Source organism: Elaeis guineensis, chromosome 11, assembly GCF_000442705.2.
Source record: "Elaeis guineensis isolate ETL-2024a chromosome 11, EG11, whole genome shotgun sequence".
NCBI lineage: Eukaryota > Viridiplantae > Streptophyta > Magnoliopsida > Arecales > Arecaceae > Elaeis > Elaeis guineensis.
In genome coordinates, this window is record NC_026003.2 from 98,637,996 (window position 1) to 98,651,639 (window position 13,644).

Genomic DNA, 13,644 nt, shown 5'->3' on the forward strand with positions numbered 1-13,644 from the left:
GGTGCACCGAAGGGGGGTGGGTGCGGGTTGGCTGCCAGCAAAGAAAGGCAGAGGATCGGCCAGGGGGGTGTGGGGTGGAACGAAGGGAAGAAAGAAACGAAAAAAAAATATTAAAAAAAATTAATAAAAAATATAATTATTTTATTAATAATAAAATATTATTATTTGTTGAATAATAAAATATTATTATTTGATTAATAATAAATTATTATAATTATTTGATGAATAATAAAATATCATTATTTGATGAACAATAAAATATTATTGTTTGATTAATTATAATATTTTATTATTCATCAAATAATAATATTTTATTATTAATCTTTTTTTTTCGTTTCTCCCTTTCCTTCCTTCCACCTCACTCTCCCCTCAGTAGATCCTCTGCCTTCCTCTATCGGCGGCCAACCGGCACCCATCCCCCTTCGGTGCACCACCGGCAGCATCTCTGCTCGACCGTCGCTCCTCCATGCAGTCTCCTTTAGGCCCCACGCCCATTCCGCCTCTCTCTCCCCTCGTGAGGCTTAGGTTGTGGCCGTTCGTGCCGCACTCGCCACGGCCCTATTCCATCGCCGTCCGTACCGTACCCGTCGTCCATCTCCGACTCTATGCGACCACCACCCCCTCCCCTCCCCTCGGGCCCCGACAAATATGTGACCACCAAACCTCCCTCTCCATCCTTCACCCATGCCTCTTCTGTCCTCCGTCCGTGCCCCTCGGTGCAAAGAGTGGAAAAAAAAACTTTCAATACAAAGAGAGAGTGAGAAAAAAAAAATCACATATTAAAAATATGATTTCATCGTGAAATTATATTTTTAATATATAATTTTATTTTTTAATTTATATTTTAAAATATCGACGATGGGATACCATCTTAACTTGAAATCACATGTTAAACATGTTATTTGGCTGCATTGGATTCCACTCAACCAACCTACCATATTTTGAGAAATAAATTAGATAGAGACGTAGATTTGAAAATAAATATTAAAAAAATAATATTAAAAAAATATTTTTATATTATAATTAATATCCAAATTTTTTTAATGTCTTTAAAAAAAATCAATCTTTAATATGTTTTACATTTATGATATCTTTGACAACTTTGCGTCTAGGCTATCGGAGATTGATTTGATGTGAAACTGCCAAAGCATAGATAGATAATGTCACCGTAGTTGTCTGGCCATGCGTTGAAAGCACCGCGGTGGTTGACTTGATTTGTGCCCACACAAATTAACTGTCATGATGTGCTCATAGCTCCATTCAAAAGGGGTTGCGTTAAGGCAAAAAACTCATCCAGCCTTTGTTTACTCAATTAGAGATCGATCCTAGTTGCTAGGAGACTTCCAACTGCCTCATCTGACCTATAAGTATTACATTGCATCTGTTTCCATGCCAGAAGCAAACCTTCATCCCATTCTCAGAAGATAGTAAATTGTTCCAACTTTCATTCCCAACTCCGCTCAAAGAAAACAGCCATGGAGATTAGCACTTCCAATCATCAAAACCTCCATTTTGTTCTGCTCCCATGGTTAGCCCCAGGCCACATGATCCCCATGATCGACATCGCCCGCTTGCTCGCCGAGCACGGCGTCACCGTCACCGTCCTCACAACTCCAGCCAATGCCTCCCGTATCCAACCAACCATCGACCGCATCTCCCATTCCACCCATCCAATCCAATTCATCCCCCTCCACTTCCCCACCACGGAGGTGGGCTTACCAGAGGGCTGCGAGAACATGGACAGCATCACTTCCACAGCCATGATCACCACCTTCTACAATGCATCCAAGCTCCTGAGGGAACAGATCGTGCACCATCTCCACAAGCTGAAACCTGCCCCGAGCTGCATCATAGCCGGCATGTGCTTCGCATGGACGTACGTGATTGCTCGGGAGTTCGGGGTTCCTTGGTTTCTCTTCCATGGCTTCAGCTGCTTCTCTCTATTTTGTTTACACAACCTCCATCTTTACAAGTCTCATGAGACCGTGTCCTCCCCTACCGAGCCCTTCGTGCTGCCCGGCTTGCCTCATCGGTTCGAGATCACAAGAGAGCAACTGCCGATGCATTTCCATTTATTACCCCAGTATCAGGAGATGTGCGATGAGGTGAGGGAAGGGGAACTGGCCATGGATGGAGAGATTGTTAATAGTTTTGATGAGTTGGAGCTCGGATACTCTGAACGGCTAGAGGCTGCCACTATGAAGAAGGTTTGGACCGTCGGGCCGGTGTCGTTGTATAACAAGGGGAGGTCGGATATGGTGGAGAGAGGTAACCAGTCCATGTTCGACGAAATGCGGTGCTTGAATTGGCTTGATTCAAAGAAGCCAGAGTCTGTAGTTTATGTTAGTTTTGGTAGCATGGGTAGATTTACACCAGCGCAGATGATGGAGCTGGGCTCGGGTCTGCTTGCGTCGAACCGGCCTTTCATTTGGGTGGTCAGGGAAGGAGAGAGGTCTTCGGAGGAGGTGGAGGATTGGCTCTTGGAAAAGTTTGAGAAGAATGGTGATTCTAGGTGTCTTCTGATCCGAGGGTGGGCGCCGCAGGTGATGATTATGGCGCACCCGGCGGTCGGAGGTTTTGTGACGCACTGCGGTTGGAACTCGACTCTGGAGGCCGTGAGTTCGGGGTTGCCGATGGTTACTTGGCCTCTCTTTTCGGAGCAATTCCTGAATGAGAACTTGGTTGTGGATGTGCTGGGGATTGGGGTGGCGGTCGGGGTGAGGACTGCCACGAAGTGGGGACGAGGGGGAGAGGATGGGGTGTTGGTGGGAAGGGAGGATGTTGCCAAGGCTGTGGAGAGATTGATGGATGGAGGGGAGGAGGGGGAGGAGAGGAAGAGGAGGGCTAAGGAGTTGGGAGAGAAAGCAAAGAAGGCTATGGAGAAGGGTGGCTCTTCTTACTCGAACATGACAAACTTAATTCAATATGTAGCAGAATATGCTGCAAAGAGTACTGTTGAGCATATGACTTCTTAGAATTTTTTTCCTTTTTTTAAAGATATGGGGTGCTTCGTTGTTGTAAGGAAGGCCTCAGGGGTTGTTTCATTGTCGCTTTATTTATTTACTCTGATGAAAGATTTGATGTGTTGATTTTTTCAATAAATAAACTTGTATTGAGAAGTTATTAAGATCATATTTGACAACTCTCTTTCTATTGATGTCTGCAGTAGCTCCTTAAAGCAAGAATAATGATAAGAAAATCAGGAGATTTTTAAAAAGATTTACTAAAATGCAAGCCAAGATTTATTTGAACTATTATGACAGAGGAGATGTGCTGCGAGTAACAGTGTTACTATGATTAAAATTTGAGCGAAGAGCAACGTTGAACAAGGATGGTTGACTAGTAGTTTGTGGAAACTGAATAGTGCAAAAACAATATGTGATAAATCACTCTCTACTCCCATAATTAAATTGTCTGGCATTGGGGCCTCCGGTTAGGTGAGTTAGATAAGAGTAATAAAAGGAATAAAATCTTATCTATTGAGGTTTGAGCAGTGACCTTTTTTTTTACTTTCTACAAGATCGGAGGATCGCAAATGGTTGGGAGAATCCTTCCAAGAATTTCATGGGACTACGTTTTTCTCGAGTTTGGATCCCTGGGGTGCCTTTTTTGCACCGTAGGGTTGTGCACGTGCAGATTTCCATCAAGTCATCCATCTTGGAAATAGAAGGCTGTAACTCAATTTGGAAATTGAGACCATCATGCCAAATACATTGTTGGTTGCCAAACACCACTAAAGAGGGGAAAAAAAAAATAGTGACTTAATATTACCGAGGCTAGGAAGGAGCGCCGATAAATGTTAAATACTACATCTATCTACTGATGCTTTTTATAAACATCGATATTTTATAATATTTTAAAATATTTATAATTTATAATAAAAAAAGTATGAATCTACGAAGCCCCGTAAAAATTTAACTTCCTCTATTTATTTGGTGCCTTCATCCTCAATTAAAAATCTTAGACCTTTTCTCCATCGAGTCAATTCTCTATCTCATTGCTGTCAATCTTAAGCGGACTCTTTAGCTCCGATCATCATACTTTGCTCTGACCTTCACGTTCTACTTTTCTGCTCTCCCACCTCTCCCATCGTCATTTCTCATCGTTTTACTTCTCTGCCACTGTCCTCCTCCTCTATTGTGCATCGCCTATCACTATCTCTCATCTCTTTGATTGAAATCCCAATCTTTTTCTCAAATCATCCTCCTCTTCCGTCCCCACTGCCTTCCAATGTTCGCCTGATGTGATTGTCTTCTTTACAATTGTTGGTACAAAAATCCACCTGCGTCGGAGAAGCTGGAGTCGAGGGAGTCGCGGTCGCCGCCGGAACCTGCAAAAGAAGTCTAAACCGGAGTTGGAGTTGCTCCGGCAAGACCCTCCGATGCTCAAGTCAGTTCTCTGCCTCAACAAGAATGGAGTGCTCGAACGAATATTTTAGCAGAGTTTTTGGGATAAAAATTAGAGCTTAGAGAATAACGTATCTGGGGTCCCCCTTTTATAGGCGGAGGAGGCAACAGACTGATAGCGAGGTTTGTAACCGTCTGGCAATGGGCTGCTCGGGGTCAGGAGGAGTCTGTTGTGAAGAGTAGTGGAGTGAAATCGTGGTCATCACCGGGACATGCCACGTGGAGTCTGTTGCGGGGAGTGGAGCGACGTCCGTTATCGCGACTTGCCAGAGGGTGGAGGAACTGCGCGGTATCCGTCGCAGGAAGTGGAGCAGAATCGTGGCCATTATTGTGGTCTGCCGGGGAGTGATGGAGCCGCGCGAAATCTGTCTCAGGAAGTGGAGCAGAGTCGTGGTCGTTACTGCAGCATGCCAGAGAGTGATGGAGCCATGCGGAATCTGTCGTAGGAGCTCAGAGTCTGGCTCCCGTAGGGGCCCGAACGAAGTCTTCCCGCAGTCGAAGTCGGAGGCGAAGTCCGGCTCCCGTAGGGGTCCAGACGAAGTCTACCTGCAATTGAAATCGGGGATGAAGTCCGGCTCCCGTAGGAGTCCGGGCGAAGTCTACCTGCAATTGTAGTCGGGGACGAAGTTCGGCTCCCGTAGGGGTCCGGACGAAGTCTACCTGCAATTGAAGTCGGGGACGAAGTCCGACTCCCGTAGGAGTCCGAGCGAAGTCTACCTGCAATTGTAGTCGGGGACGAAGTTCGGCTCCCGTAGGGGTCCGGACGAAGTCTGCCTGCAATTGAAGTCGGGGACGAAGTCTGGCTCCCGTAGGAGTCCGGGCGAAGTCTACCTGCGATTGTAGTCGGGGACGAAGTCCGGCTCCCGTAGGAGTCCGGACGAAGTCTACCCGCAATTGAAGTCAAGGGCGAAGTCTGGCTCCCGTAGGAGTCCGGGCGAAGTCTCCCTTCAGTTGAAGTTGGGGGTGAAGTCTGGCTCCCGTAGAAGTCCGAGCGAAGTCTTCCTTTAGCCGGAGTCGGGGACGAAGTTAGGCTCCCGTAGGAGTCCGGGCGAAGTCTACCTGCAATTGAAGTCGAAGACGAAGTCCGGCTCCCGTAGGAGTCCGGATGAAGTCTTCCTGCAATTGAAGTCGGGGGCGAAGTCCAGCTCCCATAGGAGTCCGGGCGAAGTCTTCCTTCAGTCGGAGTCGGGGACGAAGTTCGGCTCCCGTAGGAGTCCGGACGAAGTCTACCTGCAATTGAAATCGGGGATGAAGTCCGGCTCCCGTAGGAGTCCGGACGAAGTCTTCCTGCAGTCGAAGTCGGGGACGGAGTCTACCTGCAATTGAAGTCGGGGACGAAGTCCAGCTCCCATAAGAGTCCGGACGAAGTCTTCCTGCAATTGAAGTCGAGGACGAAGTCCAGCTCCCGTAGGAGTCCGGGCGAAGTCTTCCTTCAGCCGGAGTCGGAGACGAAGTTCGGCTCCCGTAAGAGTCCGGGCGAAGTCTACCTGCAATTGAAGTCGGAGACGAAGTCCGGCTTCCGTAGGAGTCCGGACGAAGTCTTTCTACAGTCGGAGTCGGGGACGGAGTCTACGTGCAATTGAAGTCGCCCTACTGGTCGGACGTCGGTAGAATCCTCGAGTGGTCACTCCTGATACGAACTCGATTGGGGGGTATTTTATACCCAACAACAATCGTGATTGGTCAATATAATTTGGAGAGATAATTCATCTCTGATCCAGAGAAATCCTATTTTATTAAATTGGAACTAAAGTAAGCTATGGTACCGTGCAATCAAGAAGGTCTAGTGGATCAAATCGGTTGCAACATGGCATCTAAATGACAAATATCATCGAAGAATTCTGCCTTTACTGTTGATATTAATGGGGCTTTTAGATAATTAAAATTTGGTTTGATCGCTGGAGGGAGCCATTTTGAGTGTGAATTTCATGGTTGAATCTTGGCTTCATAACATAATGTGACGCATTTGCTCAGATCATTGGTGTCAAGATAATATCTTTCCAGGTTTTCCATCATATATGTTTGCTAGATAGGAGCTAACTAAAGTACATTACAGTATATTGGATCATTAACGTATTATACAAGTACTGTCTTTGCTTATAAGCATTGTAAAATAATTTTTCAATTTTTTAAAAAAATTAAAAAAATATTAATAAATAAAAAATAAAAATAAATATTTAAATATTTTTGTATCACATCGATATATTTTCTATTCTAATATGAAAGAAAAGACGGATTAGAAAAATCAACTCCAGTGGACCAGAGCCGATGCTTTAGAGTGTAGGCAATTTGTTTCCGGTACCGATAATTTAAAGCGTCTGCGGTTATGAAAATATGGATCAGCGATTATTAAAATACGGACCTATAATCCAGCGATTTGAAGCCAGCTGATGAAAGTTTTCCCAACAAATCCTTCAAAAAAAAACTTACCTATCTTTGCCACGTAACGAGTTATCCACGGAGGTTGGCAAAATGGTGACGACTTGGTGAAAAAGAAATAGCGCGTCAAAATAATATACTTCGCAGAAGCAGAAAAAAAGAATGCTTGGGACGTGCATCGACGTACATGTCAATCTCATTCCCCAGACACGTACGAAAATGCCAAGTGAAATCTGAGCCGTCTATCGAAAAATATTTACATCAATGCTATTTTATTTCTATTTTATGAGTTCAAACTTAATAAAGCAAGATAATAGAGCATAAAAATCACCAAGTGAAATCCGAGCCGTCCATCGTGATCAAGAGGTGAAGCAGATGTCGATCCGCAGCCCGAGATCGTACTTTCCCCCACCCTCCACCGCCTCATCCTCCAGCCCCAACAACGTCTCCAGGTTCGAGATCCGCTCCATCAACGCCCCATCCAACGGCGAAGAACTGGTGACTAAACACGAGGGAGACGACGTAGCAGAGCTCTCCACCATCATTGCCACCGTCACTTGGTGGGGAACAGGAACATGTCGTCATCGGGACGGCGCCTCCAAGGGAGAGAGAGGAGGAAGGAGATGGTGAAGAAGATGAGAGGGAAGGCGGCGAGGGAGTGAGGTATTTGTAGAGAGAGACGGGGTAGAGGGCGTGGTGGTGAATGCGGGAGCAGTACTTAATAGATAGAGTCAGTATTTAACCATTTTACTGTAGTGGTATGAATTTGTTGCCCAAATTTTGGCTTTGCCGCATACGGAAGATGCCAATTCTCTGCTTTGTTTAGTTTTGTGACATCAAGATTATGGCCTGTTAGATTTCTTGTTATATATGATTGCAGGATGAGAGCTAATTGGGGTATGAAATTCCTGCTCACAGTGGCTTTGCCATATAATGCTGATGCTAGTACTCTCTGTTTGGGTAGATCAGTAGGCACCATGAATATGCTCTTCTAGATGTTTCATTATATGTGATTGTGGGTTGCAAACAAGTCAGATTATAAATTTCTTCCCTTCATCATATAATGCAGATTACACTTTGTTGGTTTAGACTGGTAAGTGGTGAGCGTTTTTATATTCCATAATTCCATATAGGACATAGGGACCATACCTTCACAAAACAGATTATTTTTACTACTCCATTAGGAATTGAACAATTGCAAGATGCCACTGGAACTAGGAAAGAAATATTATGAGATAACTTTTTGATCAAATTTTATTGCAAGTCACATCATTTGAAGTTAAGTGGCACCATGAACATGCCAACATAGATGAGGTATTTTAGTGGATATGTGCTAAAACTATGCAGCTAGTTTTGCAAATAAGTAGATGAAGCTTGCGAAAACCAGTATAAGGGTGAGAAGTAAGGGAGAATTACATAAGTTTATTGAACCATATCCAGGCAAAAGATGACTCGAACGAAGATTAAGCATTGAATATATGCTATATTTATAGTGTATTAAAGAACCACTTGAATAATCAATTTTAAACAACATTTATGTGTAACGGTAGTTTTGCACAATGTCATGGCAAGAATCAACCATAATTGGTCTTATTACGCTTTTAGAACCAGATCCCTGAATTCCATTTATGATTTTGCTTAAATACCTGATTTTCTAATTATTCTTGTAATCGCCATAACAGGTATGTTTGCAATAGAAATATAGGATGCTGTTATATTAATCAAACTTATGTATTTAGAAAAAGGCAATTGTTGATCCACTATTTACGTATTTTATGCTTTTTATATTATTTGTCTCATAGATTTTGATAAAATCCTCTATTTTTTATGTCAAATTTTTGTTTCAATTAACTAGTTGTTAATCATTAACTGCTTAGACTATTGTTGCCGTATATTCTATAACTATCTTATTGTTTTTGATTAAAATAGAGACTCGTTTTTTTATTTTATTAAGAGAAAGCAAATTGATTGAACTAGAGTTGTGACTTTGTGTTAACATAACAATATATGAGATTGAATTTTTTATTTTTTTATGGGGACAGCTCAACTAATATATTATTTATATAATTTTTTAGGTAAAATATTATTCAGATATTATTCTCATATAATAGACAAAAGTTAGATAAATAAATCAAGATCTAATAAAAAATATTTTGAAGGAGTATAAAATTTCATTAAATTTGCTGTTGAGAAAGGATCAATAAATGTGAAGATTTTTTATCCATATCATAAATATGTAAATAATTCTTCTTTTGATCCACAAAATGTTGAAGAACCTTCAGTGTAGAATAATTTTGTAAGAGGATATACTGAATAGATATTTTATGAAGAATCTGTGTTGCCATCTTCATGTAATTAATCCTCACATATAGAATATAGATTTGATATTGGAACCAGTAATCTACAAAAAAATCCTATAAGAAAAGATGATATGAGGGGTTTGCTTAGAGATGCTATGAAATTTGGTGCTAAAAATTTAGGAGATTCCAGTGAAGCACAAGAAACAAGTGTGACATATTTTTGTAACCTTTAATAAAGGAATTAAAATAGCTATAGAAGGGTATCGATGTATTTGATATTTACAGTGGTTAGACATTCAAATCGAGAGTAGCTCTTATTTGAACTATCAATGATTTTTCTGCATATGTCAATTTATCCGGATGGAGCACAAAGAGGCATATTGCTTATCCTTTTTGTGAAGATTCTATCTATTTATATTGGTTAAAATATAGAGGAAAGTTTTGCTATATGAGCTATCGTCTATAGTTGAAAGCCGACCATCCATTTCGATTTCAACAAGATATATTTGATAGTACTATAGAATTATGATCTGCTCCTGTACCACTATCTGAAACTAAAGTTCTTATACAAATGTATGGTATAAATGACAATTGTGATAAGATCTCTAAGTATTCTAAGAAAAGAGAAACGAAAGGCGTTGAAAGCTCAATGAATAAAGGATTGATAGAGGATGTCATTACTTGTAATCTTGATGCAGGGGTGTTTGAGGAAGCTGACAACTTCTATGATGATGATCATCATATAGATGAAAGTCGAAATCATAATGACACAATAAAGGTATCTACACATAGAGTTGTTAAATAGTTGTGAAAGAAAAAAAATATTTTTTATTTATCTTATTGGGAGTACAATCTTCTCAGACATAATCTTGAAATGATGTATATAGAGAAGAATATTTGTGATAACTCGATTGGAACATTGTTAAATCTTGATGAAAAGAGTAAAGATAACTTAAACACATATTTAGATTTCAAAAAAATGGGCATAGGACAGGAGCTTTATCCCAAAGAGAATGTTAATGGTAAAGTTTATATACCTTCAGTATATAACACAATGTCTATTCACGAGAAAGATCTTTTTTTAATATTTCTAAAGAATATCAAGGTTCTTAATGGCTATGCATCAAATATTTCAAGATGTATAAATCCCAAAGAGCACAAACTTTCAAATCTTAAAAGCCATAATGGTCACATTTTGATGCAAAATATTTTTTCATTGGCTTTAAGATCATCAATGCCAAAACAAGTTATTGCTATTATTTCTCGATTATTATTATTTTTTTAAGTCATTATGTTTTAAAGTTCTTGATCTATGAGAGCTTGATCAATCAGAGTCTGGTGTTGCATTTTTACTTTATCGTATGGAGATGATCTTTCTTTCCAAATATTTTCCTATCATGTTTCATCTACTTATTCACTTAGCGGTGAAAGCAAAATTTAGTAGACCGATATACTATAGATGGATGTATTCTATTGAGAGGTGATGTTGCTAAATTTTATAGTTGTAATTTAGAAATCGTTAATATTAGTAGTGTCGTACTTGTATTGATGTTTTAATAAATTTTTAATTTTTAAAAATGTCTTATAGATTTAAAGGATTATGTACGTAATAGAGCCTATCCAAAGGCTTAATTGTGGAAGTATATATTGCTAAAAAATATTTGATATTTTATTCAAAATATCTTGAAAGTATAGAGACTATTTTTAATCAACCTCAAAAAAATTATGATATTATCGATAACTCAAAAATTTTTAAGTTCTCAACTACCGAAGAGTTTTGGAGAAGGTTGAAAGTATGGTTCTTGATAAAAAATCCTTGACATAGGTCTGTTATTATGTGTTACTTTATAGTGACATAATATCTCAGTATCGTAGATTAGTATAGTCATATGTTGATTTCTTTCATTATCATCATTTGTAATATTCTTAATCAATAAATTAATTTTTTTATAGTAAATTTTTGGTTGCTCAGAGATGAGTAAATCATAGCATTCAATCCAATCCAAAGATTGAGCAATAATGGTTGATCCAGTTATTCCTTGAATGACTTTTTAAATAGGTTAGTCATCTATGTGAGAAAAAAATTAATTTTGAAATACATTTATTAACATCAAATAATTATTAATAATTCTATCATATTTTTTATGTACCAATGATGATGGAGAGTAACTATTTAGATGAATCAATTCTCATTGCTCGAGATTCTAACAATATTATCAATAGATATAATGATTTTATCATTAATAAATTCAAATTTCATATAAAAGTTTATAAAGAATTTAAAAAATCTAGAATAACAGAATCATGGTGGAAGCAGATGAAAATACTTATTATGTGTACTTACGGATATTTTTGAATGAAATTATTATTACAAATTTAAAGTAATATTATTTCGATGTAATTAGGTGGATATAAACTCACTAAAAGGCTTGAAGCAAGATACGTATAGATTTATACTTATAAATTTTTCAAGATTGATACATACTATTTTATTATTCAAGAATAATCTATTTATTTTTTCATCTTAAGCTTGTCAAGTATTTTTTTGTATAAGACTCAAAAGATAAAGAATGGATTGTTATGGTAAGAACGAAATCTAGGAACTTGTATGATATGGAAAAGAGGTTGAAAGTAAAGGATGATGAAACTTATATGCAGTGTATGCTTTATAATCTTGTCTTGATTGATTATCTAAATACTATGAGTTTGGTTAGGATGGATATTAAAAGAAAAAATATTGATTGATTTTTAACTAATAAAAGATATTTAAGATATATACATTTTGTATGAAATATTGTATTATATTATCATATTCGTTTAGTAGATCTTACTTCTTATTAGCAATTTAATCAGTATAATATTCATTATTTAATAATTTATGTTAACTAAATTTTATTTCTATTTGTAAATGCTAAGTGACATCATGCCTCGATGTAGATGATTTGATGATATGGAGTTATAGACTTTTAAGGGTGGATCGTGTTCTGATATACCTCGACAATCGACACAGCCACAGCAGTCCAAGACCGGTCCTTCATCATTCATATAGAAATATTATATATTATAACTATTAAGATTTAAGTATTAATTTTTGTTGATTGATTCATAATATATTTTTCTAGTTTATATGTTTGTTGTAGATGTATCTGGGAGAGTACGAACTAGATGTGGACCCACACGGACCAGTGATATTTGATATTTAGTTGAGGGTGAGAGGATCATTATCCAGTATAATCAGATAGGACAGCCCATCAATAAGGCTGTCAGATTGTTGATGAGCTTGTTAGATATTACTACACAGAAAGGTCAGTTTTATCTCTTGAACTATGCTAAATGAAATAATATACTTCCTACATATAAGCTTGAGATTCTATGGATAGTATAGATAAAAAGATGACCTAATAATTTATGTTAAATTATTTGTACTCAATTAATTATATTATTTAATAATCAAATATCTTTCTTTACTTTGTTCTAGAGTAAATTTGTATTCCCTCCAAATGCCATGAATGGATGTTGAAGTCTCTCAATCGAAAGTGGAAAGAATTAAGATAGCACTGTAGAGTGACTATAAGAGAGAGGATTTAGTGAAGGATGATTTGCTCGTATTTTTCCTCCTGATGTGGATCCTCATTAGTGGAGGGAGCTTGTCCATTATTGCTTCTCTAAGTGCAGACAAGTAATTATATAGATTCATCATATATCTTATGTTATTTTTATTACAGATGTAGATTGTACATATATATATAAGATATATCACACTATTTATTTTATTTTATAGGCATATTTTGATATTGATAAAGCTGCACGAGCAGCTCTGTCCGTTCCTTATATATCAGGATCCAAGAGCTATACGCAACGTAGACAAGATTTCATATATTTCTTTCAAAATCTTTAGTACATTACAAATATTCTTTAATATATTTTTATGAAATTTATGTTTTCTTTAGATGGATGAGTATGGAAAGGAGCCTGATCAGGTGGAGTTCTACAGGATGACTCATATTCATCAAGATGACCATTTTGTAAGCGACGAGTCGAGAGATATATTTGTATGCATTGATAATCATTTAGTACAATGATTTATAATTTTATTTTTAAGTGTAAAATTAATGTATATTTTTTTCTTGAATATAGGAAAAGCTTCGTCTCTTATTGTAGAGTGTGTTGGCGAGTTCTCAGTATCTATAGAGGCCAGTCCTGTCGAGGATCAGGTGATGATAGAGTTGCTCGGACTAGACCGTTATGATTAGGTAAGGAGTTATGGAGTTGGAGTCACCTCCACTCAATCATCTGTTGTACACTGATATACTCAAGATGTTAGAGAGAGTTCTAACAATATGGATATTCGTATGCTCGAGGCTCAGATGAAAATATAGATAGAGGTATGGATTGAGGAGTAATTGGAGGCACGGATTGAGGAGCAATTGAAGGCATGGGTGGAGGCACGAATGGAGACGATGAGGTAGAGCTATGACACTTTGTATCCACCATGAAGATTCAGAATCCATGTTATAAATGTTTATTGACTTTTTTAGGATACAAATCTTACTATATTT

At 38.3% G+C, this 13,644-nt stretch overlaps 1 protein-coding gene and 1 pseudogene across 1 annotated transcript; both read left to right on the top strand.

The window, feature by feature from the left end:
* The first annotated feature begins 1,296 nt into the window (after positions 1 to 1,296).
* LOC105036785 (UDP-glycosyltransferase 73C3) lies at positions 1,297 to 3,132 on the top strand. The gene has a single exon (XM_010912520.4). The coding sequence runs from the start codon at positions 1,476 to 1,478 to the stop codon at positions 2,973 to 2,975; it is 1,500 nt and encodes a 499-aa protein (XP_010910822.2). The 5' UTR covers positions 1,297 to 1,475; the 3' UTR covers positions 2,976 to 3,132.
* A 6,830-nt stretch (positions 3,133 to 9,962) lies between these two features.
* LOC140852567 (uncharacterized) lies at positions 9,963 to 10,569 on the top strand (annotated as a pseudogene).
* Positions 10,570 to 13,644: the final 3,075 nt, after the last annotated feature.

Coding starts and splice junctions, on each gene's coding strand:
- LOC105036785 (XM_010912520.4), top strand. CDS start 1,476: ATGGAGATTAGCACTTCCAATCATCAAAACCTCCATTTTGTTCTGCTC.